General features: G+C 46.4%; 1 protein-coding gene across 5 annotated transcripts in view; it reads right to left on the bottom strand.

The window, feature by feature from the left end:
* Nucleotides 1–17221, bottom strand: part of RNF220 (ring finger protein 220) — a 221193-nt gene extending 203972 nt beyond the window's left edge. For 2 of the 5 annotated variants that reach the window (XM_066192698.1, XM_066192701.1), the window contains exons 1-2: nt 16627–17221; nt 10522–11262 (exon numbers count right to left, since the gene is read on the bottom strand). In XM_066192698.1, coding sequence (XP_066048795.1) covers nt 10522–11146 — 625 coding nt within the window. In that variant the 5' untranslated portion in view covers nt 11147–11262; nt 16627–17221. Of the gene's footprint in view, nt 1–10521; nt 11263–15479; nt 15566–16626 lie in introns of those variants that run through there. The other 3 variants (XM_066192700.1, XM_066192702.1, XM_066192699.1) reach the window with 2 other exon arrangements.
* Between the last annotated feature and the right edge of the window lie 9876 nt (nt 17222–27097).

The following is a 27097-nucleotide window of genomic DNA, read 5'->3' as shown; positions in this document are numbered from 1 at the left end:
AGGCATGCTCAGCTCTGCCAATAACTGTGTCCTTCATCCTCAATACCCCCCCACCAGTCAAGCCAGAAATGAGGAACACGAGAATCGGTATGTGACGAGTTGATGACACATTTCCTTAGATGCAGAAAAATGTGGGTCCTGGATCACCCCAATGTCAGTGAGCCACCTGAGTACATAGGAGAGACACCATCAGCAAGTGCTGTCTAACTGCCTTCTCCTCCCAGGCTCTGCAAAATCCATCACACCACCCGGGGGTTTCCTTTTCTTCTTTGCCCAGGTGCAGCTAACAACCCAGACACAACTGGCAACATCTGGGAGAACACACACACACAGATGTTTCTCATTGACATCATAACCTTCACCAGCACGTGCCCAAGCCCCAGGGTGGGCGCCCAGGTGGGAGACACGCATTGGGTCTTCACAGTGCTCCTAAAGAGATGACGAAAGGCAAAACTTTTCTTTTTTTTAGTTTAGATTTCTTCCTTGAGATGTGCCACAAACCTGGGAGCTCATCCGGACCACAGCATACACAGCTCCCTCAGGCTCTTACACCCACAACATCTCTGTTACATGCAAGCAAGGCCAATGCAAGTTCTCTCTGCCCAGCTCCGTCTTGCTCTAATACAATCCTCCCCTGTTTCCACAGTTAACGCATTGTTTTCATTTTAAGAGGGGAAAAATAACGAGATGGTGGGAACATTACTTCTGGCTAATGGAGACAGAGATCTGCAGACTTTCATAGCTTACTTTTTCCAGTATATCCTAGTCCTGATCCAAATATCATCATACTTACTTCAGTCCTGGACCAAATGTGGGACTGGACACAACACACTGGCCAAATTAAGACAGAAATAACTTGTAGAATTTTTCTACTTCACACTCTCTCTAACACCTCTTGCTGACATTATATTCCTTGTCTGCAGATGCCTTGCTTCCCGCACTACTGAATGTCCCAGCGCCTTCAACACAGCTTCTCTGAACAAATTTGCTCCAAATCTCAGGTGAAGGCAGGCTAACCATCTCCTCCCCCCTTCCCTAATCAAAACAGCTCTTTGAGAGCAACAGTTTTGTGCATGAACCTAAATATGCAGAAAGGAAGAAGCAGCACAAACAGCAGCAACCAGTCCTAAGGAACAGAGCTGGCAGGAGCAATGCCAGCTGTCCTGTACAGGCTGCATGCTGAGAAAAGTGCAAATCTGAGGGCAAAGAAGCAGGGTTGTAAGAGTTTGACTGCCCATTCTCCCCTTCTCTCATCTAAGGGGCACCTGCTGATGTATGAATCCACTCAGGCTGGCAACTTTTTGATTGTAACCATTAAGTTTCTTTGCTCCTTTTCAGCACAGGGTTATCCAGGTCACTGATTGCTCCTTCATCTCCCCAGCAAAAAAAAAAAAAAAAAAGTGTCAGTGGTCAAGCTGCCTCCTCAGGGAGGTTGAAGACCAGTGCTCAGGAGGTAAAAGCTGTCACCCTGGCTGAGAACTTTGCTAGAGGCTTATCCCCCACCTATAGTGCTGGAAATATGAAGTGAAGCTGGTTTGCAATCAGAGTAATAAACAAGGGAAGGAAGCGAGCTTCTGCAGCCCCCTTGACGATGCTGTAGAGTTTGGATCCCTCTGACCTGCACTGATATCCAACTCCCAGGATTTCCACCCATCCACAGCCATCGCGAGATGGCCCTTGCGAGATTCCCCACACTGCAAACAAGGTTCCCTCCAGCCTGCATGGGCCAAAGGTTGGGCTGGGTGCGGGGCAGCTCTGCTGTAGCACGGCCAGGCCACCCTGATAAGGCTTTCACTCACCAGCCAGAGGTGCAGCACCCAGGGTGCCGTTCACCCTCCTCCTCTCTCACTCACAAACACCCTCGCATCACCTCCCAAACAACACGGGAGCTCACGTGGGGCCTCTGGTAGGGAATCTCATAGAGCATCCCCCCGAACAGGACTGACTCCTGAAGAAATCCTCAATATTGAAAGCCAGGCTGGAGAACAAGGCAGAGCTGTGATCTGGTACCAGGTCTCTTCCCATCCCTGCACAACCGCCAAAGCAGGTTCTCTTCAATGAGGGATGATTATCCTATGCTTCCTGATAGCAAGGGATGCTATAGGACGGATGATTTCACATTGTAAATGGCTTTAGAAGTTGTTTCCTAATGCACAGGGAAACAGTATAAAAATCAGATGAAAAGGTTGAGTCCTTTTTAATTAAAAATACCTTAATTTAAATCAAAGTCCCAGAAATCCCAGTGGAAAGAAATCGGCCCTTCAGGGCAGTGCCCTTTTACTTGCTGTTCTGCTTACAAAACCAATCGCTTTTGGGGAGGCTGTCACAGGAAGCCCTTGACTGAGCTGCTGTTCCCAAGTCCTTTCTGATTTATTTTTCATACAAGTGCCAGGAAGCATTCACCTGCCTCCCAAAGAACAAGCCCCTGAGTGGGGAGCCAGCCATGCCAGCCAGCCCAGCAGCTGCAGCTGGATGTGTCCTGGCAGCCTCATCCTGTCCAGGACTGTGGCACTGCACATCTAGAAAGCCCAGGTAATATTGGAGAACTGCACCTGAGAAAAGCTCATGTACAAAAGTTCTTGGATCCTTCTAAATCAGAAACTTGATGTGGTTACTCTGGTGAGATACAGTTCTTAAGAATCAGTGCTGCTGGCAGACACCAAGGACACAGTTTCCACCTCTTCCTTTTAGGAGTATCCAGAGACACTTGGTGCCTTCCTTTTCCCATTGCAGAGCAGTCCAGGATTCACAAGAAAAAGCACAAAACACATTCTGGCTCTGCAGTTCAGTGAGAAAGCTGTTCTCAGCCTGCAGTTAACAAAAAAGGAAGATTTTAAAGAAATAGTGATTAGAAACTATGTTCTAAGTGAGAAAAAATATGATGGAAGTGTCCCACACCTGAACTCCACATGCGGTTTTGCTTTCAGTAGGACTCCCTCTCACATTATCTGCATTTACGACAATAAATCTCCTTGCTTTGCTCCTCCCCAATATTGTTTTTCCCCCTCTTCTGTTGCTCAGGCCACTGCTGCAATTCAAGATGCCAGCAAATGGTCAAAGGAGAGAAGAAAGTGATGGCTAAGAAGAACTCCCAGATTATCACAACGACCCTCACGTTTTTAAGAGAAAATAGAAGATAGAACAAAGATGAAATGGACAGATACAGATAGTACCAAACCAAGCAGTACTTTTTCAGCCAGAGCTTTCTCTGGCTTGAGGGCTGGGTCAATCTGGCCAGCAAATACCCAATACCCAACCAACAACAGGAAAATAACTCAATTGTAAAAAAAAAACTGAATTCAGGGTGATGAATTTATCCCAAATGTCAGTCACCCATGAGTTTCTACACCCAGGCCAGAAAAGACAAGCAGGCAAACACTGATGTTGCATGAAAGGAAAGAAAGACACATATACAGCTTACATGTGTAGGTTTACAAAGGTGCACATGCCCTTTTTCAGAGGATGCTGTACAGGAATCCAATCCTATATTAAATTTCTCAAATAGAAATCCATTATTTCTGAAGAATTTCAATTGCTCTGTATAGCTGAAAAATGTCCTCGAAAGTCCCCACATCTGCTATTCTACCCTGAAGAAGAGAGGTGAAACATTCACAGGCTATCAAGCAATTGACATGATAGAAGACCACCAGTGACATGAACCACAGGATAAAAATTGTCACAATTTGCTATCGATAGCTGCTTTTCTTGGAATATGGTATTAAAAGGAGACAACTTTGTTCCCACTATGAATTTGCATTAGAAATCCATACTAAAATAACGCTTAATATTATACAAATGGGTATACTTCTCTATAGTGCTCCTGATGCAGATTAAGGTTAGACGGATTTCAGATGACAGTTATTTACCTCAGTCTAGCACCAAGTATGCACAAAAAGAATTTATTTTATAGCTGCAGATATTAGCCAGAAAAAAGAGATGAGAGGAAATCTTACAGTCTCACGTAAAAAATAATTATGTCTGTTTTCTACTCCTTGGAAGGCAAACAAAGAGAAAAAAATGAATCTGCTGCTAGCATTTAATGGGACTTGTCTAAATGATATCAAACAAATAACAACCAGCAGCAATTCACTAACACTTTCAGTTCAATTTTTTTCATTGGGGAATTCCAGAAACATTAAGACCTTGTTGCCTTGAACACTTTCAATCCTACAGAGCAGGATTAGGCCCATGCCTGAGTATGCCTCTTTTTTTCAAGACCTTCAAAATATCAAGGGAAGATAGATAAATAAATCACAGAGGCACTAATGCTTATTCTCTCTCTCCAGAAATGTTCGCCTTCCCTCCCGCTTCTCCCGATTCCTTATGCAATCACCACCAATCAACCAGGAAACTGTTGCTAACTCTTCAATTTTGCAAGTTAGCAAGTAAAATAATAAAACTATGTTTTAACTGTCAGAGATCCTGGCTCGCAAAGTGCACTTTGGTCATTTCCTTTAATAACTGTAGTTTAGTAGTAATGATTTATAATAGTTCATAATATTCTACTAACTGTACTATATTAATAATACTAATACTTTGCCCTTGCCTAGCGTCTTCTGTCAGAAGATATCAAAGCGGCACGCTCCGCTGTGAGGGAGGTATCATTGCTCCCCCGTTAGGGATAGGGAAACCGTGACTCCAAGCCATGCCCGAGGTCAGGATTCCCGGTCCCCGGCACTGCACGGCAGCCGCCAAGTCTGCCTGCACTTCTCCTGCCGCAATCCTCTGACAGCAGTCGAGTCTGATCGATGGGGCTGAAGATTTAATGTGATTCATTCCTTCTCGAAAAGCAAGGTTCGGCCAGTGGTTTGGGGGCCGTGGTTTTGATGGGAAATACCGAGCAAGGTGGGGGGGTTTCCCTGCAATCGTACAGTAAGTACCCTCCTGCCAGCATCCAGGCACACACGGCAAAAGAGGAGCAATAAATATTTACTGCATCCGTGCTCATCTCTCCAGCAGGAGATGGATAAATATAACATTTCGGTGTTGCTCAGCACTCCAAAGACAGCAGTTACGCCAGCTCCCGGGGAGTCCAAAAAGGGAGAGGGCACGAGGCATCTCTGGCAGGGCAGAGACGACATGAAGGCTGGCCGGGTGGCAGCGGCTGCATGGGGAAACATTTTGGAGGAGAAAACAGCCCCAGACCTCCCCCTCAAACGATCAATTAAAAGCCATCCTTCTGCCGAGAGCGGGCGAGGACAGCAAATGAGGGCTGCGAGGAGCAGCGCCCGGCCGGGCTCTGCATGACAATTGATGGGAAGGGGAGGCCGGGGGAGGCAGCCCTATCCCTCCTCTCACCATGGTGATTAGGTATTCCAAGTGCGCCAGATAGCCCCAAATAACAGAAAGAGAAATATAAACTGGAGACCGGCAGATCCAAGGGAGGCCAGATGGCCCCGCAGCCGGCAGGGGCTGCTCCCATCCAGCCCTTCCCCACTTTTAACTGTTCAAACATTTCTTTATCCCGACAAGACAATTACGCCGAACAGCATGGAAAGGAGTCTCGGCAACAGTTTGCAGAGGGAGAGGGAAGGTTGCTGCCAGAAATGCAGGAAAAAGAGGTGATTGCTGCGTGCTCCAAGACCTCCATGCAGCACATTTTACTCCACAAGGATGGCGTGTATTTGGTGGAGCAACAGGGATGGATGCATGGCTGTCATCCCTGCTACTGCCCATCTGCCTGCCCAGTCCTTCCAAAATTCCACTGTTGCTTCTTCACTCCTACATCATGCAAGGCATTGCATGACAGAAAGAAATATTCCACTCGATTTATTTCATTATTTCACAAGCGGAGTTAGCTTGCAATTTCCCATGATCATGGCTGATTATGATTAACAACAAAGCATCACTTCATGTTAGACCCCAAATTTTACCAGCCTTGGGAGTGGTGCATCCCAGAGGGAAGAGTTGTGAGCCATGGACACGTGGACATGTGCATTCCCCCTCCAATCCATTGTTCCACCACAAAAAATAAAACCTTCCCGGCAACACATACACATAGACACACACAGCTCTCTACATAGGTCATAACACAAATCCCAACACGTGTCTGAGCAGGTGGGTGACTCCACAGACAGCCCTTGATCTGATTTCCAAAGCACCACATTATTCAGGAATTCATGCTGTAGTCATCATAGCCCTGATGTCCATTACCTGAAGTGCTATTTACATTTGATCAATAACAAACCAGTTGTTTGGAAGGAAAACTAACTCCATCCTAGAGATGTTCTTTAAAACCCCAAAGTGGAACAAAGAGCTCACAAATATATCACACAACTTCTCCTGCAGAAAAGAAACCAGCTGCAGCACAAACTATGTCCAAGGTGAAATATGATTATCAAAAATCATAATCATCAAAATAATGTTAATACAATCACTCCTACTATACTCAGCAGACCCAAGGGATGAGCAAGGATCCCAGCCTACTCCCAACTCAAATGTTCATCCCCTGGGCACAGCAGGAGCTGGGCAAGGGCCACCAGCAGGAGCAGGGAAACTGAGACTTGGCGTGCCAGACTCTGGCCAAAGGATGGAAAGCCAATCAGTGGCCAGCATATAGAGGATTGCCTTCACACATTGGTCTGTGCTTCACCACTAGTCACAGACAACACATGATGGAGACCCAGCAGCAGTAATGGGAAACCATCTTCTGTGGTCCCAGGGAGGCTGGGGGTGTGGGATGTCCCACAGGAATGGCAGAGGTCTCTGCTCTGACAAGGTCCAGCTCTTTGCCAGGAGATCCTAGCTTCAGCACTGACCTCTGCCTGTTGCTTTGTGGGAAAGCAATACCCCAGGAGCTGGGTACTATGACTGGACGCTGAGACAGATTTTATTAGATGTAAAAAAACAGGAATCTTTCTTTTTTCCCCCTGATTTTAAAATAGGGCTATAGATCTCTTTTGCAGAAAGGAACATGCCATTTATTTCCACCCCTTCTAGGAATCTCAATTATTGTACGCTTATTAAAGCAAACCCATAAAATATGTCTTCCAGTGCCTTTAACACATGCTTTACAAGAAGCTCCTAAACCCTAACAAATGGCATTATTTTTCTCGGTAAGCACCTAAGGGAATGGGCCCATCCAGTACATGATGTCTGCTTATCCGTAGAAAGGCTCCTTTTTTCCACATGTTCCCTGTATACTCCATCGCTTCGGATGTCCTGAATACTCACATTTTAGAGCAAAAGACAACTTACCTAGATGCAGACATCTCAGCCCAATTTTCTGATTAACAAAGAGTGCAGTCCCACCCAAAAGCACCCCAAAGATATTGTCTCTTTGAGGGATGCAGGACATGGGTCCAAGTATCATCCTGCTTTAAAAGTAAGGAAAGGTTTATGCAAAGGGCTGAGCAACCTCTACTGCATGAACACATCTCTTACGGGGTCAGGTGCTAATCTGGAATACACCAGAACATATCACAAATAATTTTACTGAATTCTGTGAATTTCTTCCATTGGTGAAAGCAGGCTGAGACTTTCCTCCCATGCTGCAGAGGACTAAATAAGCACCTTCCAAACCCTGCTTGATGTGCAAGTATCTCATTTTGATTCTTGTTTTCTTGAAAAGTCTTCCAAGCAAAAACCTATTTTTCAGGGAAATTAAAACTCAGTGACTACATTTTATTAAAAAAAAAAAAAAAAAGAAAAAAAAAAAAAAAAAGCAGGGGGAGTTTCTCCAGAAAATCACCATTTAAACTATGAGGTGAAACAAATATTTTAATGATCTTTTCAAAAAAGGCTCCTGTGCAGTGGAACAGAAGACCATGCAGGGCGATCACAGTAATTCAGCTTCCATGTAACACAAACCCTTTCAGCAATCTGAAAAACACTCCAAAACAGTGAAGCTCTGCAAACCTGAAAAGCACCCGTTAGACATGAGAAGGTGTTGCTGATCTAAGAAAATTTTACGATTTTTCCTTGCAGTTGTAGAAAAGCCTAATTAATGACATTTTTTTACCTTAAAGCTACAGCCACCTATCTGCTCCATAAGGAGCACAAGTAGGCAGCTTTTACAAAAGGTTATGTATACCAGTTACACAAGGAATCCACAAAACTTCTCAGAGACAACAAACCCCCAAAGCACACATTACTACAGAAGCTTAAAAATTTTTCTGCAAATGCTAATGCAAAAGAGGATCATCATTCTATCTGCAAGGTGTCATCTCTTGAATTCATCACTTCAGAAGTTTCTCTTTTCTGATGGCCAGCATCAAAGACCATTAGGATCCTCTAAAAGCTCCACAACTTGCTCTCAGCCTCCAGCAAACACACCCATACGTGTGTATGCACACATCAAATAAACTCGCCGTCTTAATGGAGCAAAGTTTCCATGGTGCAGTATCTATATGTGATGGGAATATGATACAGAGCCAACAGACATATTTACAGGTGTACATCACCCTGTTGGTTACAGAAAAATTTTAATGTTGATGACGTATCAGGATGTTGCATTTGCTCAGCTCTACTGGGCAGAAAAGCATCTTAAAGAAATATAACACGGTAACAAAAACAATACAACGAAACACCTTCCACTTCTGCCCAAGTTTTCCAAGCTGCCTGCAAAGTTTTTATTCTGCTTCCTCTCCCTGGCAAGTCCCCTGCCACGGCCCTGGCACTCGGTGTCAACCTGCCTGCATCTGTGCAAAGCCCCGTCTGCTCCCAGAAGGAGCGGACCCGCGTTCGGCACATGCTCTTGGCAAAGGCAAGGCATGGCGATGGATGTGGCTGTGTCTGTCTGTCCACAGCTGTGCTCCATGTGGTCTAATTCATTTAACAGATTTACTTCTTTAAATGGGGTATCTGACAGGATTTTGCCAGCAAGATTCATAGCAGCTGATGTGCTCTAAATTCATTTAGCCAGTGGACCCTCTCCTCTGCCGCTATCTCTCAGAGTACTCTTTCAAGCAAGCTTCATTTTCCCAGCCAGGTTATATCGATAAGGGAAAGAGCATCAACAAAGATGTCTCTAAGGCTAGCCACCTCACCTGCCTCCCCTGTGGATAATTATATTACCAGCTTCCACACATGTGCTCCCACCTACAGCCACTTTCCCTGCAGACCCAAAAAGAGAGAGAGGAGATGCTGAACAATGAAAGGAGCTTACGGCACAAAAAGTAGCACGGTCGGGGGTGGATCAGAAGGAGAGGGGGGAGAGACACAAGGGATCACACTGGTACTGCAAGAAATACACTGCTCCCGCCATCAGTGGGAATTGTCCTACCCTCACAAATGCCGACAATAAAAGACACACTTGCAGCATATTTCAAAACCAAAGAGCGATGGATTTAAAAGGCAGGTTGATTTTATGATGACTTTTATTGAAAAGGTACGCTGGGTTTAGGCAGATGTCTTTTAGCGCCAGTAAGTTAGCACAGTGCCTAATTCAAGGAGACAGCCTGAGGAAGCAGCGCCGACAGGGGAGAGAGAGCCACAATGTCTCTATTACTCTCCTTGGTATCATAAAGGGGAGAAGAAAAATCACATCTGAAAGGGAGAGGAAGCAACGGTGCAGCAGGTTTTTGTTTTAAAAAAAAAAAGTAATAATAATAACAACAACAATAATAAAATTGTTTTCTATTAATAAAATTCAACAGAACAAAGGAGCCCATGTGAAAAGCAAACCACTCACTCCTTGATTACACGTCTGGGTTTACAGGAAAACTCTAATCATAACTTAGCACTCTTCCTTGGGGTACCACGCTCTGTTGCCCCCAGACCACTCCCCAATGTGGGTCACCTCCCAGCTCTGCAAACCTGGAAGCCTGTCCTTCATGAAGGACAGCTCTGCCCCTCTGTGTAGGCAACTCCACAAGGGACAAGGTGATGGGGGAACAGAGAGTTACAGCCATGAACAAGTGGACCAGGTTCCTTCAGTCCAATCAGCGGCCTGCAAAAGGGCACATCACCTTTCAGTGGGCACCAAAATGGGGAAAACAGAGAAAGCACATGATGCAACAGCTTATTGAATTGTAAAAACAATTTGTATTTGTCTTAAAGAGGGAGCTCAGTGGCCAACAATATTCTTTAGTTAACCAGAGGGGAAAGGTACTTTTGTCCTAAGCTGAGGTATGAATCATGCCGGTCGGTAATGCATTTGCTCTAAGAGTGGTGTGCAGGAAGAAGAGGACAGAAAGAAACACCTGAAGAAGCAGGGAGCACATGCTTGCTGCATGCTTTGGGAAAGCTCCTGGCTACACATTCCAGTTGCATCCCTGTTTCCACATATACATGTACCAGCACCTATAGCCTCACACTGGTGCATGGACAGCTTTCTGCATGGTCAACATCACCTCTCCAGCTATGTGTTGGAAGGCGAGTTTCCTCCAAGAGCACCTCACCTTAAAATCTGTCAATATCCTTTTGGAAGAACAAGGCAATATTGCATGGCTGAGCTCAGCAGGCAAGAAAGGCTGCTTTGCCTCTGCCTCTAGCAAGTCTCACAGCACTGCGGGGCAATCACCTGTTGCGTGTCTCAACACGGCACAATTAAAGAACCACCAAGTCAACAGAGGTACTTACATCTGTCACTTCGGTCTTCAGGACTGGATGAGGTCTCACGGTCAGAAATGAGGCCAGAAACAGCAAATATCTTCTTCCCTGTATCATCAACTTTGAGGGAGCCAGGGGAGCTGGAGGGGAGCTGGGTGCCAAACTCATACTCCTTCCCATCAGTGTCCGAGAAGCGCAGATGGGGTGAGTCAGTGTCATGGCAGTTTTTCAGGCGCTTGGCTGGCGTAAAGGCCGACTGGTAGCTCTCCCGGTCTTCAGTGGATGCAAAGGGGCGGAAAGCCCCGACGCCACTGTGGTTCAACATACTGATCGGGGTGCAGTCCAGGTTGGGGGGTGCAAACTGAGGGTGGAGGTGAAGCAATGATGGAGGAAAGTCACGGTTTGCAAATGCTCCCGGCACCCCGCCTTGGCGGTGATACATGGACGCAAAAGTATATGAGCCATTGGTAAAAGGAATGTGCACGTCCTTATCTGCTGACACAGGGACCCCAAAAGGCCTCGGCTGCTGGCAGGGAATGGAAGCATCACGGCTGGCTTCAGCAGTGGAGGCAAGAACCATCAGTGCTGGGGAGGCCAAGGGGTTGGGGAGATAGGGTGAGTTCTCCATCTTGAATGCTGCCCGGTGTAAGTCCATCGGAGTCTCTTTCCTCAGCAGGATCACAAGAAGAACAATCTTCCCTGGAAGGAAAGCAAAGCGATGCCTAGGAACGGAGCAGGGAAAATTACTGGAGCATCATCACCCTTCGAACACTGCAAGGAAACAGAAAGGGAAAGAAAACACAACCAATTAGGTTTTTGCACTCATTTCTCTCGGATGCTCCAGCAGCAGAGTGGCCACATGTGTTACAAGCCACTGGCCGGAGATGCGCCACTGTTCTCATTCAAGAAAATCAATAGACAACTTCACACACTAGTGGAGTCAGCCCTGGCCCTCCAGGTTAAAGGGTATCATCCAGTGCAGATGGATGAAAGGCAAACCAAACATAATAACATGCAGATTTAATAATACACTAATAAAAAATGTTCAGTCTAAAATTAACATAGTAACTCCAAATTATAAGTGGAATTTTATATGGCAAGTGGCACGTATATATAACCACAATAAACTTAAGAAAGCCTCCACATACACATCCCCTGCTATTTGCTAGGGGGTTGGGGGTGCAGAACCAACATAAAAATATCCATTGTACACATTTACCCAAATCAGACAGCACACACGGTTATAACTGTACACCATGCTTGAGACGTACGTAACTGACAGGTATTTTCTCTCGCTCTCACAGTACATATGGGTAGATGTGTACTTGAACACACAGGACTCAGTACCATCATACATATGCATACACACCGTTGGAATGTAGGAATGTGGCTGTGTCCGGGTCCGTGTGTGTAACACACAAACACCCACGCGTGCACACGCAGTCCCTGTGAGCCAAAGGAGAAGAGACTTCCCCAGTAAAATGCCTGGCGTCTCTGACAATATTTAAAATCATAATGGGTGCTTCTGCCATCTGATCTCTGCAAGCGTATGCCTTTCGGGTCGGGGACAAGAGAGGATGGATCAGTAATTTTAGTTCCTAATGCACTCACTCTTAAGTAGATTTGTAAACTACCCTGGATGTGCCATTAACATTTAGAGGAAAATGTTAACAAAATTTCTGCCTCGCATCTTCCTGAGCCTCCCAGGTTGGCTGCAACCACCCACCCAGCCACAACCCCCTCCCAGGATGAAAGAAGGGAAAATCCTTCTTTCTCTATCTCCCCCAGTTCGCAGTGCCTTTTTGTGTTGTTATTTTCTCCCCCAATCAATCCCATGCCTTTTCTTTTAAGCTTCCGCTGCCTGCCATTCAGGCCCCACAACCCAGCTTAAAATACAAGGACTGTAACTTTGAAACAATATACTAGCCGCTGGAGCTCAAAGGGCCAGAAAAATCATATAATAATAAAAAGCTGTTACAAATTGTGCCTCTTAAATCCAGAGGGTCAAACATCTCAAATAAAACTTAGTGAAAGAGTGTCTCCCTAATGGAGTGTCTTTTGTACTCCGTGAATGAGGGAGCCTAGGTTAACAAAGTGTATGAAATCCAGTCTGGGGCTTTAATGCAGTTCAGTGATAGCATTTCCTCTCTCCCATCCTGTACCCAGCCGCTCCACTGACTGTTATGAATTGTGAAGATGAGTGGACATCATCTCTCTGCTTCCTCATTTGGCACTCATCCTTACAGACATCATTGCTAAATTACCAGATTATGTATCTCACATTAACGAATTTGCTCTCTTCCAAATTTTAAATAACTTTCTCGTTGAGTTCTTGCCACAGAAAGCGAGGGGGAGAGGAAGAGTGCGGGATGCCAAGGGCAGCCTGGTCAGCACTGCAGTCCTGGGTACACTTGCTCTGCTGCTTCACATGAGGCTGATCATAATCTGGAGGTCAGAAAACTGCAGCCACTGGCAAATTTAGAATTTTGGGGGGCTTATATAACCACGTAAATATAAATATATATATACAATTATATATTCAAAGAGATGCATGCAAATAAGCCACCGTTCTCAGAAATAAACGATCGTTCACATGAAAGCAAAACTGAGCAATCACAGAAAAACACAGATTTCCAGGGGGAAAAAAAAGGCAACCACCTCTGCCTGCTTTTCTATTTTTACTTGTGCTTTCACACCATTACGTTAAATGTATTTCATAAATTAGTAATCTGGCCGCAACACTTGACACTCCTGTAGGATACTGTGAATCACTATGGCCGTTTATTCGTTTGCAAACTTCATTACACCGGGAATAAATCAACACATTACAATATCTCAGCCAGCCAAATTTAATTTTTTTTCAGCTCCCACTTCCTTTTTCGTTCTCTCTTGCTCCCTTATCGCCCAGCACCTCCCCACCCCCCAGCAACACGGACAGATTAGGCTGCGGCGGACCAGTCATTATGAAAATCTATCGTTAATACACTCCCAATGTCAAAATGTCATAGGTTTAAATACAGAACCCAAATATAAGAAAACTAACTGACCTTCTTAATTAAAAAAATATGGATTGCAGGGTAATCAGCTGGAGGGAACATTTGGGTGCTGGGAAGGCAGTGGGCACAGGTGGAGTGAGGAGCTGCTACTTTTCTGCCTCTATGCTGATTTTTTTTAATTTAGCACCTCGCGCAAATCCAGATTAAAATAACTCCAGCTATTGATCTGAGCAGTGGAATTGACATTAATTTTAGTTCACTTCTCACTTTGCAAAGGGATCAATAGGAAGTAATAACAGCTGACATCCCCGCTGAAAGGAGGAGAAAAGACGGGCTAGAGACAGAAATCGAAAAGCAACCAAATAAATCAGCAGCTACTTTTCCACGGCATCAGACAAACTCCAAACAGATTGCAAAAAGTCTTTGTTGAATTAACTAAACAAGGAGCAGAGGGAGGGAGGGTGAAGATCAATCTAGGAAGCTATACAAACTGTCTACCAAGTATGAAGGTTAGATGAACATACTGAAAAGTAACTCTGAATTTTTTAGTATTATTTTTTTATGGCTACCTATATGCATACTTATTGGCTTTTAGGATTACCCTGTTTAAGGTGTGCACAAATTACCTGTGTAGTCATGTATGCTCCTAATAACGAGGCTAAACACACCACGACCAAGGCAAATTGTATCAAGAACCTTTAGCGCTGAACCATAAAAAAAAAAATCTCTCACCAAGAAACAAGTAGTAATCAGTTCTCTCTGGCTTAGTTTTGAATCTTCTGCTTACAAAGGTTGTAGCATGGTGCTGCATTAGTTAAAAGTAAAGTCTGATAAAAGTAAGAGAAGCCATGACAGAGCTGCATTTATCAGGCATCAAAAACACCCATCAAGTGGAGAAAACAGCAGTGGTTATAAGCAGAAAACAGCACTGGTTATAAGTGTAAAACCCACTTGCTAATCAGCCTGCAAAGAAACGCGCTCATATGCAAGCACATGCACACCCCATACACAGCCACCAGATCTGCAAATCTTTTACTAAATGTTACTCAGAGTTCCTATTACTAAATCACCTCTCTGCTATCGATTAAAATAAATAAAACACACCACTCTGGTTTCTACAACAGGTTGCATTTTTGTGGTCTCTCAACCATTTCCAAATGCCAGAGATTAAAGTAATGGGGCAAATTAACGTCTTTCTCCCTCCAGAAAAAAAAAAAAAAAGTTTTCTTGGGGAAAAAAAAATTAATTAACAAGCTATAGGGGAGGAAAAAAGATGAAAACATTAGGAAATCCAGGCAAATTGATGATGCATGTAAATTAGGAAATACCCAGGAAAAAAAAAATCACAATAGCCATTTACATTAAAAAGTTTTTCCCCATAAATGTCAAGTAGGAATTTAGAAATATGCTCCGCGCAGAAAAGCCAAAGATTATAAAACAAAATAATGCCAGCTGTTTGGGGATTTAAGTGCTCAAATGGATTATATATTTGAACCAAACTGGATTTCCTTATAATAAATAAAACAAATGCAAGCTCGAAAGCCAACAAAGAAGAGCTCTCATCACTGGATTAAGATACAAAGGAAAAACAGTTAATTTTTTTTCCAACGTGTAAAATACGCCAACTGCAGCCGCACACCCGGACAGCTGCCGTGGAAACCGGTTTAAGGGGGAGAGGAAAAAATTAGGAGCGCGGTGAACGGAGGAGGCGGCGGCGGGGCCGGGCGGAGTGGCCCCGGTCCCGGCCCCGGCCCTGGACTGAGCCCCGCTTCCCTTTGGCTGAAAACTTCTTCTTCAAAAATTTTTTTAAAAAATTAAAAGTATTTTTATTTTATTTTAATTTTATTTTTTTTAAGAAAAAAAACGCGGGGAAAAGCCCCCGGGCCTGGAGGGCGCTCCCGCGGCGGCGGCTGCCAGAGGGAGGAAGCGCCGGGGGTTTGGGAAGAGGAAAACAGAGAAAGAAGGAAAAAAATAACCCAGCTCACAGCCTACCCACGGATTTGCTGCCGCTTCGCTCCCGACCCGCATTCCCGGCCCCGCTCCCGACTTGGCGAAATCCGAACGAAAACCGCGGGCGGCGTCGCTCCGGGGGAAGCCCCGCTCGGCCGGGCAGCGCGGGCGGCGGGCGGGCGCGCCCCGGCCCCGGGCACCGGCCCCTCACGGCCCCTCACGCCCCCCGCGGGCGGCCAAGCGGGCTGGCACCCGCCCGCCGCCCCCTCTCCCTCCCGCCGCCCCCTCTCCCTCCCGCTCCCGCTTTTTCTCTCCCGCCCGAGGAGATTGTTCAATAAACCCAAATAAAATAAAATCCGTCGGGGGTGAGCCCCGGGCTAGAGCCTACCAACACCGCCAAGCCCCGCCGCTCCGCGCTCCCCGCCGGCGCATTAAACAGGTGTTTGGCGGGGCCGGGCTGAGGGCCCGGCCCGACCCGGCCCGGCCCGGCTCGCTCCCGCCCGGCCCCGTATGTCCCGCCGGGAAGCGGCGATCGGGACGGAGCCGGGGCCGCTCCTCTCCTGCCGCCTCGGGAATCATTCACTCCCGGGGAGGGCAGCGGGAGGGGGCACCGCCAGCCCTGTCCGTACAGCCCGTCAAGTCGCCTTTCCACCCCTCCACTTTTTCTTCCTTCTTAAAACCCGAGTTACAAAGATCATCAAACGCGAAGATGCCCAGAGTTGTTTGGATTTATTGCAACAATCACTTACCATACACATTTCCTGTGTGGAAGGATAAGCATTCAATACAACTCTTTAAGTAGACAGTTCCTAATGATTTCATTGTGGTCAACCAGATGGTTTTTATGTATTTAGATCTGAAGGTGAAGAATTATTTTCCATGCTTCCAACCTATTTACAGACTTCCCTGGTCTAGAGCTGGGGTTGTTGGTTAAAAGAAAGAAAACCCTGCAATTTCTCGATTGCATCGCTGGATGATCCAGAAAGTTTTCTAAAGAACCTAAAGCAAAAATAGGGATAATTCCTTTCACCTCTTCTGGCTTTCCAAGCTACGCCATTCACATGTGGAGTAATTTTAGCTCATTCGTTGAATAACGCTGCCAATTTAAACCGCCTCTCTACCTTTGTTTTATCTGCAATAATAAAACCAGAACAACACCGCATGTGAGATCTAGGCACTTGGTTCCTACCTGGAAGCAGCCAGGGGCAAGGGCGGCAATCTTTTAGAGATGAAGGACCCGAAGAGGGGCGAGGATGTTGGACAAACTTCAGCCGCGTCCAAAATTAAGCTAAGTGCGACTTAACAACGAGTGGTCAAAAAAAAATACATCGGTCTTTGAGCGGGGATCGCGCATTTTGGGGATGGCTTAAAACTAAAGTTCACCCGGGGACTGCGCGATCGAAAAAATGAAAGCTTCGGAGTAAATAAAATTACTGTCTGGGCAGTGTTGCTTGAACGCACAGAAACCCTTGAGGGTGTTTTGGGTTTTGGTTGGTTTTTGGTATTTTGGGGGTTTTTTGGTTTGTTGTTCCCCCCCCCCCCCCCCCCGATACTTTTATTGCAAAATAAAAGACTAAGTTTATATATTTTAAAGGGAAAAAAGCCCACAAACAAAAAATTCCCGAGCCCACAAACCCCTGGGTGGGTGCGTGGATCTGCTTATTTCCTTTGAAAAAAGTTTTTGTTTTGCAGCTGCTGGGAAATGAAATTGTCGCTGCCCAGAGCGACCGCGGAGAGAGCGAGCGCCGGGAGCAGCGGAGGGAAGCGCGGAAATAACTGCCCGGCTTGCCCCGCCGAAAAATACGGGAAAAAAAAAAAAAAAAGAAAAGGAAAAAAATAGTTTTTAAAAAAAAAAATATCTATTTGGGAGCGAGGGATCTCTGCCGGTCCCCGGGTCCGGCCGGGCTCCCCCTCGCCGTGCGCGGTCCCCAGCCGGGCTGCCGCGGCAGTCCCCGGCACCTGATCCCCCTGGTGGCTACCGGTCCCCCTCGGAAAGCCACCGCGGGGGGAGGATCCGGGCAGCTCGGGGCTCGCCGAGGGTGCGGGGGGGGCCCCCTTTTATCTGCCTTTCCCCTCGGCATTACCATGCCGATCCCCACCCACCCGGCCCTCCCCGCGGCCGGCGCGGCTCCCTGCCGCCGCCGAGCTGCCCGGCTTCTCCGGCGCTGGGGAGGGAGAAGGAGGAAGAGGGAAAGGGCAAGGGGGCCGGGATGGAGGTAGGAGGAGGGGGTTGAAACTTGCCCTGCAAAGTTTGCGTGTGGCCGGGCGGGCGCGGTGGCCGGTACTCACGGTGCGGCTGGCGGCGGGGGCTGCGCGGAGCTGGCGGCGTGCGGGGAGCGGGGCAGTCCCGGGCGTGCTGGCCCCGCTGCCCGCCCGCCGCTCGCATGTAGCAGCGCGGGAGGCGGCAGGGGTGCGAGGGAAGGAGCAGTGCTGCCTCTCAGTGCCGGCTCTCATCAGTGAATGAGCCTCCACTCTCCGAGGGGCTCCCGCCGCACACACACACGCACACACACGCGCGCTCACACACGCGCTCACATACACTCTCACACACACGGAGCCGGGCTGAGCACTGCATACATTAGGGCACTCGGGCAGTATGGGAAATGCAGTCCAGGACCGGCGCCCACCCGCCTGCTGCCCACCAGTCGTGGCCCCCGGAGTTGCCCAAACGGGGCGTCGGGGGCTGCTCCTCTCCCAGGGGCGCCGCTTCTCCTCCCAGCCCCGCCGTGCCGGCTTCGCCCACCCGCCTGGCACCGGTCATATTTTCCACCGTGCAGCTCCCTCCCAAATTGCAGCGGGACGCTGCTGGGCCCCCTGGGCGGCAGCTTCCCCACTTCGGGGCAGCCCCCGTACCCTTCCGGCCCTGAGGCAGCCGACTGCCCTCGGGATGCCCATGGGGACACAGCCTTCCCTCACGTACCCTGCGGCATCTTCTGGCATGGGATGGGCATGATTTCCAGGGGTGGGCATCATCCCCAGACTTGCCTTGGACAAGCCACAGCAGAGCCAGAGAGCAAATTAGGGACTTAACACTCCCAGTGTTTCCCAACTGCGGCACGCACGCACGGCACTCACACTGCTATTTTAATGTTTCCTGGATGCACGTCGCCGCTCTGCACAAACCCTTCTGCACACACGCTCCACCTCGGCCACAGGCAACTTTCCTGCCAGCCCTAGGAGTGTCCCGAGCAAAAACTGCCCGTCATAGGAAATGGAAGAGCCAGTTTTAGATGGGGACTCAAAAGAAACACTTGTCTCATTGTTTCTCGTGAAGTTCACCAAACATTGATCCGAGAGACTTACTTATTTGGTGCAAGAGCAAAATGGTTTGCGTTTTTTCTTCAACTGCTAAATAATTTCAAGTTGTTCTTAAAAATAGTCTGGGCAGCATTTTATGGCTCTTTAACTCTGCACTGGCATTGTCAAAATATGACTGTGCTTTGTGACATACACTGTAAAAAGAAGTCCTCACCGTCAGCATCATCAACCACTTGGGCTATATCCTGTGTATGACAGCAAGAGAGATCACATGCTTATGTCATCCAACAACTTTTGTGTAAGCAGTGACTCATCACTTAAGTATACGGGCTGGCTTTACCTGTTACTCCAGGATCACTGAATGTTCCAGCCCCTATAAAACTGTCCACAGGCACAGCATGAAGCATGTCCTCAGGCCTTAACTGGGTGCAGACCGTGATGGTTTGCTTCTTGCTGGACTGAAATGCACCCATCCTTCCTGCAGCACTTCAGAGACAGGTCTTATGCAGAGTGCTTACATGACTTTTGAATGATAAAATCTTTGAAAATATTAACACACAAGAATAAACGTCCTTATTTTCACATTTAAATTTCAAAATAAAACAATATGCATTTCAAGCTTCTCAATTCAAGAAGAAAGCACCTGGGTGAAGGAGCTTCATGTACTTTCTTGACACAGCCACCAGAAGCCCTGCTCCCTGCTCTCACCTGCAGCTCAGCCTCTCCAAGGCTGACGGTACCCACCAAAAAGAGACTGCTTCCCTTCAAGGCATCTGCTCCACTGTTGCTTTCCTGCACACCGTGTACAAGAGCTAAGAGGATGGCAAGGCAGGCAGCAAGCGCTGCCTTCTTCCATGGATCAGCCATGGCACAATGGAAAACGTGGGCTTAGATTCCGGAACTCCTTTTCTGCTTTGTGTAAAAACTGTCATTTGGATAGTCCAGATAAAAATCTCTCACAAATTAAGAGCAAACATTACTGTGCATGTATTTTGCTCATCAGTAACACCTTGTAGTTACCCTCTGATTTACCAAAGTTATAATTTTTTTGCACTTGTGATTTCAAACACCTCTCTGGAAACAGCTACCCCTCAGGCTGTGCATATAGATATGTCTCAACACCTGAGTCCTGCCATTTTTTTCTGGGGACCCTGAATTAGTTGGCACCTCACGTATTTCCAAGGTGCTCATCCTGCAGCATGCTCCTCACCAAAAGCATCAACAGTACAGGACTTCAGTAAATATTCCACAGGGCAGTGTAGATGAGCCACATTTTAAATAACATCAGAGTTTGACACACTTCAGGAAGCCACATTAAAAACCATCCCTTATCTCCCAGGGATCCTGGGGAAAACATTCAGTCACAGGCCAGCTTGTGCTACAGCTTCACCATCAAAATTATAGAATTCCAGGGGAAAAAAGCGCTCTTATTATAAAGCAGTATTTTCAGTACTTACAACATCATGAAAAATGATCCCTCAGATTTAAACGTCTTTCTTTTGTTCTTAGCCAAAAAGCAATTTTTTTTAATCTTTCAGTTTCTTAGTATGGAAAAAGGGATCTGAATCCTGCACCAGTGTCCAATTTATGCTAGCTGAGAACCAAGCTCCGTGTTTTGAGGCTTGAAAAAAAAAAAAGGCAGCTTTATTTAACTTTATGTTACTGCATCGTCACACACAAACTTAATACAGCTTGGATTCAGGGAACAAATCTGGCATTTAGCTAGCTTCTGTGAGCAATGTCTTCAGAGGAAAATAAGAAGATACACTCAAGTTATTTATATTTGTAATTACCATTAATCTGTATTACTAATGAGGATTTTGATCCTGAAAATGGATCCATAAACATGGACTCCTGCACCACTATGGAGCTGTGATATGCACAGAGGCCCATAGGAAAATTTTCCACTGAAATATATATGCTACACTGATTATTTGGACCTTAAAATAACTTTGAACATCTGATTTACCTTTGACGGTATTGCTCATCTCTAAGAGTAATAGGGTACACCTCCAGTTGTGGGGGTTTTTTTCCACTTAATATTAAAACAAAATTTGAGATTGTTACAGGCTATCACAGTGCTGTCCCTTCCAATTGCAAACACTGTTCTAAATACTGAAGTCCAAATTAATATATACAATCCTGAGCCTACAGGGTTGATTGGATGCACTTAACTTTATGCATACAGATTTCAATAGGACTGCTAATAATACATAAAGTCAAGTACACATGTAAATTCCACTGTGAGCAGTGCCCTGATTGGAAGTCTGCTGTATTCTTACAGTATCAATGTGCATTCTTAAAACAAGAGACCCCCCTCACCCATCATTATGTCCTCTAGCTGCTATTGTATAAAATAAGATTGAGAAATGTGATAAACTGCCGCAGCAACTGCAGAAGGCGAAGGGCAGGCTGTGTTGCATGTGTACCTGCAGAACACTGGGATCCTGTGACAGGGAGTTGCATTTGTTGGGAGCTGCCCTGTTTTGTGCCCTATTCGTTGCTCCAAAAAGTGACACCCCAAGAAAGTGATGAAGTTCTCCAGTTACGGAACCACGTCCTGAAGTCACTGGCACCGTCACCACCTGTAGCTAGACCCAGGCCATTCCTTGCAACACTTCATCTGCAGTATGGGTGGAGGGGGGAAAGATGGCAAACGAGTTACTGAAGTAATTAAAACGAAACTTTTTCCCGCAATGAATCTCGGAGGCGGCAGTCGCTCCCAGCGGGGTGTGGGTGGCTGGTTGCCGTGTGTAATGTCCATGCCCTCTGCTGGCTATAGCCAGCGCGTCTCAGCTGCGTGCCACCGCCACCCTGCCCTCGCCGCTGCCACAGCGGCCACTCCGGGAAGGAGGTGCTGGGCAGCGCTGCCAGCGCCAGAAGTCCCTGCTGTCCAAATGATTTTATCCCCTGGTTTTGTCAGAGCTGTGGCCCTGGTTTAAGCATCCCTAAGCTGGTGGCCACACTCCAGGAGGACAGGAGCTTGGAGGCTCTGCAGTTAGCCGTGTCTCACTCTGATGCCATTAGCGAGGACATCTGAGATGAAGGTTGACCTATGAGTTTGGGAGCATTATTCTGGTCTTAGCAGCTGATCTGGGCTTTACTCTAGTGGTTGCTGTAAGGATTGTCCCAGAGCTCAGGAAAGCTAATATGGGATCTCTTGGTCTTCTGAGCCATCTGTGGCTGCCCTCTGCCAGAGCCTCTCTCTTCATAGGAAGAATTTGGCAGAGGCAGGGCTGAAATCATACTGTCTGCCAGAAAATTGAAATTTAGACCTGGCACACTCTCGGTGACTAGTCTTCCCAGAATGAGAAAACAGTCCTTTAAATGAGTTGTTGACTCATATCACTAGCAGTAAGAAAATTTTCTTCAGCCTACAAAAATTTTCTATGGCTGAGAGATAAACTAATCTTCTTCTTCTTCTTCTTCTTCTTCTTCTTCACCATCATCATCATCACCATCATCACCACCGTTGTCATTATCAGCATCACCATCATCACCATCACCTAGATCTCTTCCAAAGTCTCCTGACTAACACAAAAGAATCTCTTGGTTTTGCTTTTTGTAACATGCTCCAAGATACCAGTATAATTTTAAACTTTGCTCATTGCTGAATTTCTTCAGTGATTTCTTCAGATTTTCTTCTCTCATTCAGCAGAATGGACACCATGCCTGGGATTTTGCAAACAAGTACTATGTATTCTTTATATATCATTGTCCCGCAGTATAATTTCCTATACGACCTTCCCCTTGGAAAATTCCTTCTCCAAAAAAGAGGTTGTACACTTGATGGCAGATGTCGGACAAGTAACTGTATCAACTGTTTTAGGAAGACTGCTCTTATGTGAACATCAACCACGTTATCATTTCTACAGCTGAAGCCTGACACAGCTAGAGCCCAAAAAGAGGCACTTCTGGGACATGGGCTCCTGAGGAAAATTCTCTCCAAAACTCTAGTAGCCACAGTGTGTGATTTAAGCATATGCATGCAGCAACACCCTCTCCTATCAACTATTCCTAAAATTTGATTACAGCACTGGACACTTGTTTTCTGTACAAGCATCCACTCTTTTTTCAGGGCTTTTTAAAATCCCTCTCTGAGCAATATCCTGTTGCTAGGAGTTCCACAGGCTAATGGTGTGGAAAAATATTTCCCTATGAGAAGAGCTACACCTGTCCAACCCCCCTTCTGTGCACCATCCATCACGCTGACAGCATAGGTAACTTGCCCGGGATCATGTCAAAGCGTGAAATAGCTATAAAGGCAACGCGTATGTGTTTGTCATTTTTGTCATTAATGGGATCAAGCAAAACTAAGGCAGAGCTATTGAACTGTGCCACAGAAGCCAAGGGAAGCTGGAGCCATGTCCGAGAGCAGTTCAGAGTGGTGGCTCCTGCTTTGGCCCATGGAAAGTGCACGGGGTGAGCAGCACTTTGATCTTCTTATTTATTTGTGTTTGATGTGACTCTACTGCAGGGGAAATGTTGGGTTCGTTTTTGGGGCCCAAGCAAGCTGCATAGCCGGGTGCAGGGGAGCACTACTTCCACAGCCTGAACCTCTGGCTCCAGGCTCCTCCTCCTCCCTTCCCAATTCAGCGGGGAAGCCCAATTCAGCAGAGGATAGGAAAAAATATCCAACTCCCCTTTTTAGCCAGGCAAGCAAACCTGAGCAGGACAGATCTAGTGAGCTTTTAAAGCAGCTCTCCAGTGTGATTAGTTAGAGCTTAACATGAGATAAAATCAATTGGAAACTTGTGTGAGTTAGGGCTGCTCTCATCAGTCAGAGTTTGGAGCAGCCAAGTGCACCATGATTGTTATTAATATCTGCTACAGATATATAAGCTGAAATGGGCCTTTACAGTAAAAAGGAAGACAAGTTGCTCTTTCCCAAGAACATACAGATTGTGCATGTAATTCAGGGCCATGCTGAGCACTCCGCACATCTGTAGTGGTGGGAACTGCCTGTTCGTAGGAGAAAATACACTGGTGTCTTATATGCATGTGCATTTTCTCATAATACTGCATAACACATAAGGATATTGTTTAGGAGTTTAAAGTGCTGAGTATTATGATGTTTGTGGTCCATCCCAGGAGCTGCATTAGATGTGAGGCAGCCCACACAATATAGGGGACTTCAATCCTATGCTTTGTGCCTGCCTTCTTTCAAAGGAAAAATGCTTTCTGCCAATGCAGTAAGTAATTCTGTATAAGGCTGGACCTCTGCATCAGCTGTAGTGCTCACTACTGTGACTGCTGTGATAATTCCCATGCTGTCACATGAATGGGATTGCACCATAAACTCACACACCTTAGCCGTGCTGATGGCCAAGCCTACATAATGGCCCAATGCATTGGTGCTAATGATCCAGTGTTTATGGTGGCCCACAGCATCGTTGTCATGCCAACGAGATGGTATTCCTTTCTAGAAATAATAATAATAACCAAATAAATAAATACTTTCTTTCTCTAGACTGATCTGGCTGTTTAATAGGAGTTGGAGATTAAAGCTGAAGGAAGAAAAATCCCGGCTGAAATACAAACCCATCTCTGTTCAGATGAGAGCAGAGCAGAACATTTCTCCCTCTCCATCCCCTCTGTGCTGTGCAGAACACTCTGCAAAGCTTCCTTTCCAGCAAAGCAAATCCCTCCTGTGGCAGGGCGGGGGAGCAGGAGTTTCTGCCTAACCAGAATCCTAATCCCCCCCTGGGGATTTGGGTCAGGCTCGGGACTTCCATGCTGAACTCCCCTATCCTGGTCCCATGGCAGTGTGGTCTCAGCAGGGACATGGCACGAGGAGAGCCTGTCCCTGTGGCTGCATGCTGTCCACGAGCACCCAACCTGCCTAACCTGCCTTCTACTCTGCCCCAGCACATGTGGTGCCCCAGCAGAGAGTTCAGCTCTGAAGCACCCGTCAAGGTCCTCGCAGTAGGAAGGGTGGTGCTACAACCCAACCGAGCATCACTCCTCATGATCATCCTTTTCTTCTCTGAGAGGCTGATGTGCTTCAGAGCTTCAGCTCCTTCTTACCTCAGTCACCAAACCTGACTTCAGCACCCATTTTCACAATCTCTTCTTAAAATTTTGGATTTTATTTTTTTTCATTTCATACAGAAATAAACTCCTGCTGCTGAATTCCAGGACTTGGTGCCTGGCTGTCACTATTTCCCCTCCCAGGAAATTACCTATCTTCCTCTGAGAAATATCTGTCTTCTTTCTACCAGTCTTTCTCACAAGTCACTTCTCACATGCATTTCCCATTCTGTTTTCTTGCCCCTCTCATCCTTTAATTCAGCTCACATTACTCTAGCAGTAAATTATTTAAAGCAGGCAAATACATGCAACAAGCCAGCTTTCTGTCAGACACGAGCCTGTGCAGAAACTGATACACTCAAAATTTCTTTATCTTGGCTCAGCTTTATCTTGAGCTAGCCTTTTCTGCCATTCAGTTCAAATGCCTCATATCCCATCATATAGTCCCAGTGCCCTACATAACACAGCCCCTCAGATTCCTGCCTTGATTGTTGGAGGAACATCTTATTTCTTCTGCAGTTTTCCTGTAGACTCAACCCCATGGAATCAATAACATAGAATTTACTGTAATTCAGAAAATGATTCAGATAACAAGACTAGCTTGAATTTTACGAGCTAGTAACAACAATAAAACTTGGAAGAGGCATAAACCCATACAGTTCAGGTTGGACCAGTAGCTAGTGTGAAGAGGAAACTGGCACAGGGAATGTCTTGTCCTGCCAATGTAGTTTTTCTTTGCAAAGTTTCTTGCATGCCTGCTGTACCCTCTGACACCAGGGGCAAGACATGGATGAGGTGAGCTCTAGGTCTGGTCCATCTCCACACTCCTGCACTTTTGACTCTCAAAATTCAAAAATGTGAAGGCAACACCCCAAACTAGGCATCTCACAGCTGAGAGCCTTCACCTGCACTCACCATGTCAGCCACTTTCCTTTGTTAGCAGCGAGACTTTGAGTTGGTTAAGGCAAATGCACAAATTCCCAGGTGCCTGCAATGCATCATGTATATCCAGTCAGGCTGCATGTATTAATTTCTCCCTGCTGTATGTGAAGTATGTGAAAGGTCTCTTCTTCCAGTCCTGTGTTCTAGGCTGGTTTTCAGGAGACTCCTTTGCATCCATCCTTCTATCAGTTCATCAAGCCACCCACACACAGCACTGTTCTCCCTTCACAGGCTGTGACAGTGAGACACAGTGGTAAGGTTTGACCAAGAGGTGTTAACAGACCTGACAATTTGTGTGCTCTTGTAGGAAATCTTAAACTTCAATAGCATCTGGGTCTTTCTCCCAGTGATCTTCTTGAAGCTGTCAGATTTGAATTGTCCTGGAGATGTTCAGTGTCTCTCTCTTAGGTCTTCAGAGCATGTGGGTAGTTGACCCTGTTGAGTAATGTCATCCCATTAGACAGAAACACATGTTCATTGAGATAAGGATGAGCTGTCTCCCATAAGGTTTGGAATCAGATCTCAGTTGGTATTTCTGTTACACATTCAACTGGCCTGATTCCCCCCTCCAGTGAAATCCTGCAGGGATATATTTCAGTGGGCTAATTATAAATTCCTTCTGTCTTGCAATAGCTGGATACAGCATGCCTGGTGGCATGAACCTCCCCTCCTTCATTCGTGTTGTGCACCTCTCTTGCTGCAGGCAAAAGTAATTTCCCCAGCCTGGAAATGTGATTTAATTTGACCTTGTTCACACAGGTTCTGCATCTTTTACATTCCCACCCCCAATGATAAAACAGGATCAGAGGAAATTGCAATGATTCACAGTGATGCTCTGCCTCAGCCTCCAATTCTTCTTGTTCCTTCCTCTCCCTGCCATCCCTGCTCTGCCTACCCATTATAGCTACAGGGTACTTCTGACTGTAGGTGGAGGATGTAAGAGGGATGTAAAGACGTGAAACCACACGTGTGTGTCAAATCTCCTCTGCCAGGAGAGGCAAATTACGTGTCTTTCCTTATAAGACACTTCAGGAGTGAAATGAAAAGAAATGGAGAGTGAGAGTGAAGAGGGAATATTAGCAGAAACGAGGGGAGTGCTCTAGAACTCTGTTTGTCAACTGTTTCTGTAGCAGATCCTTACTTGCTGTCCCTCCCTGTCTGGATCCACTCCTTCAGCCATCCAGTGCCTGCCCCAAGGCTGCTGTCCTAAACTGCACAGTTCTTCTCTCCAGTGGCCACTGTCCCCAGTCTTCCCACTTACTCTTCCTTGAGATGGTAAGAATAAATTGTCCAACTTAAATACCTCGACCCTGGACTCCTAGAGGGACATCTGTGGAAATCCTTGTGCTCCCTCTGTGCAGGTTCAGAAGGTCTTGTTCATGTGATTCTCTCTCCCTTGTCTGGTATTTGATGCTCAGCAGTGAGACATA

The sequence above is a fragment of the Chamaea fasciata genome, unplaced genomic scaffold (assembly GCF_029207755.1).
Source record: "Chamaea fasciata isolate MVZ Bird 193981 ecotype frontalis unplaced genomic scaffold, bChaFas1.0.hap1 SCAF_10, whole genome shotgun sequence".
In the NCBI taxonomy this organism is placed as follows: domain Eukaryota; kingdom Metazoa; phylum Chordata; class Aves; order Passeriformes; family Sylviidae; genus Chamaea; species Chamaea fasciata.
The sequence above is the reverse complement of the archived record's forward strand: the minus strand, read 5'-3'. Positions and strand labels throughout refer to the sequence as shown.